At 66.1% G+C, this 2,204-nt stretch overlaps 1 protein-coding gene across 1 annotated transcript in view; it reads right to left on the bottom strand.

Annotated features, from left to right (window-relative positions):
* Positions 1 to 220: 220 nt before the first annotated feature.
* Positions 221 to 2,204, bottom strand: part of ST6GALNAC4 (ST6 N-acetylgalactosaminide alpha-2,6-sialyltransferase 4) — a 2,823-nt gene continuing 839 nt past the window's right edge. Inside the window, exons 2-5 of the mRNA XM_009286885.2 lie at positions 1,673 to 1,843; positions 1,102 to 1,514; positions 861 to 968; positions 221 to 778 (exon numbers count right to left, since the gene is read on the bottom strand). Coding sequence (XP_009285160.2) covers positions 589 to 778; positions 861 to 968; positions 1,102 to 1,514; positions 1,673 to 1,843 — 882 coding nt within the window. The 3' untranslated portion in view covers positions 221 to 588. The remainder of the gene's footprint in view (positions 779 to 860; positions 969 to 1,101; positions 1,515 to 1,672; positions 1,844 to 2,204) is intronic.

Here is a 2,204-nt window from a genome sequence, read left to right as displayed (position 1 = left end):
CTCATGGCACGAGTGGGTCAAGGACCGGCTTCATGCTTCATCCCCGGGAGAGGCACCAGCTCATGGCCTTGGCAGCTCTCCCGCCCCGTGTCGCGCTGGAGCCCAGCAGCGTGAATGTAATCCCGCATATTAAATATTCATCCTGGTAGAGTGGGCGGAAAACCTTTGTGGTCACCCTGGGTCCATCCAGGGGAGTGGCACCGGCTCAGGGCCTTGGCAGGGCCGAGCTCTCCCGCCCCGTGTCGCGCTGGAGCCCAGCAGCGTGAATGTTTAATCCCGCATTAAATATTCATCCTGGTAGAGTGGGCGGAAAACCTTTGTGGTCACCCTGGGTCCATCCAGGCAGGCGTTCGGAGCCGATGGGGCTCCGCGGGTCCAGCTAATGCCACCCGTGCACTGACATGGGGGGTCCCAGCCCACCCACTGGCTGGGGGAAGCAGCCCTGCTGCTGCGGAGATGGAGACTCCCTGCTCCGGGGCTCAGCAAAAGGCTTTCAGCCGTGGCACCGGCAGAGCCGAGACACATCGTTGCAGGATGAGAGCCGCCCCGCTGCCAGGGTCCCCGCCACCTCACCCCTCGGCTGGCACCCTACCCGCCTTCCCAGGATGGGTGGGTGAAGACAATGTTCCTCCTCTTGGCCCAGCGGGAGAAGATGGCTTTCTCGGTGATGAAGCGGTGCCCGGCGCGGCGGGCTTGCTCATGCATCAGGTACATCCTGCACTCATCCAGCCGGCCCTTCTCGAAGTAGTGGTAGGGCACGCTCGAGTGGTTCTTCTCCCTGGCAGGAGGGGACAGGGTGGGCGTGGGACCTGGGGGGACACCAGACCACCCTGCGCCTGCCCCCACCGCTTCCCACGCACCTGCAGTAGCTGTCGCTGACCATGCCGAAGACGCAGATCTGCTCGCACAGCTCCATGGCCAGGATCATGGTGAACCAGCCCGTGCTCAGGAAGGAGCCGGACTTCATCCTGCAAAGCACCGCGATCGTGCTGGAGCGGGTGGCACGGTGCTGCCGTCCCAGCTGGGCTATGGGTGCCCGACAGAGGGGACAGGTGCTATGGCAGGGGCACCTGCTGGGGGCTCCTCAGGAGCCGGTGGTACCTGTTCTTCCCTGTCTCGTTCTGGAAGACATCGTCGCAATATGTCATCTTCTCCTCTGTCAGGGTGTAGATCTGCAGGTGGGGGTACGTCTCCATCACCTTCAGCAGCGCCTGGTAGGTCAAGCCCACCTTCTCCCGGTTCATCTTCTTCGCTGGCCCCCAGATGATGTAGAGGGTCTCCTGGGACTGCTGGAAGAAGTAGGGCTGGTTCCTCAGCAGCAGTGGGACGCTGGTGTGCGACACCACCCGGATGGTGCTCCGCGCCCCCACGTCCTCCTCGTAGCCGGCGGTGGGGGCATGGTTCATGCGCAGGACGCACTCCTGCCTGTCGATGGCCTGTCCCAGGTGTGAGCCCAGCATCTGCCCTGAGCTGGAGACAACGGCGCAGCGGCGGCACAGTGCTCGCTCCAGTGGCTGTAGGGAGATGCACTGTCAGCCATCGGCTCCCCCTTCCCTCCTGCAGTGGCCAGACGCACCGCAGCCTCATCCACCCTTCCCTAAGGAAGGGGAAACTGAGGCACGGGTGGGTCGAGCTGCCCCACCAGCCCCAGCGCTGCCCCATCCCCACGCACCTTCCCATCGGGGACGCGGCTGTACCCCTGGAAGCTGAGGATGGTGGGTACCGTGGGGCTGCTCTGCTCCTCTGGGGCCCAGCAGCAGGGCCGCAGGCAGGCGTGGGAGCACAGCAGGACGTACAGCATGGCAACCACCGCCATGCACACCAGCGTCAGGAAGAGCCGGACCTGGAAGCAGAGCGGGGAGGTTTCTCCAGGCCTGGCCACGTGCACCAGCCCCGCGTTGGATGCTGGCAGCCCCACGGTGCCAGGCGGCACGAGCAGCCCCTCGGAGGAGGGTGCTCAGGCACGTTGGCCGGGGCGCAGCGAGGAGCTGCAGCGGGGAGCGCTGGGTGCCTGTGCCTCGCTCACTTCCTGCAGGCAGCGATGGCCCACGCGCCGTATGGCCGTGCTGACGGGGCCGGGGCTCCGTGCTGCCCGCGGGGACTGGCAGCTGCCAGGCTGAGCCCTCTCCCAGCACCGCTTTCGGGGTGAATGGCCCCCTGATGCTGGCGGGGTCCCCCCCGGCCACTCGCGCCCCGCCCCCCGT

Source organism: Aptenodytes forsteri, unplaced genomic scaffold, assembly GCF_000699145.1.
Source record: "Aptenodytes forsteri isolate BGI_AS27 unplaced genomic scaffold, ASM69914v1 Scaffold136, whole genome shotgun sequence".
Lineage (NCBI taxonomy): Eukaryota > Metazoa > Chordata > Aves > Sphenisciformes > Spheniscidae > Aptenodytes > Aptenodytes forsteri.
The sequence above is the reverse complement of the archived record's forward strand: the minus strand, read 5'-3'. Positions and strand labels throughout refer to the sequence as shown.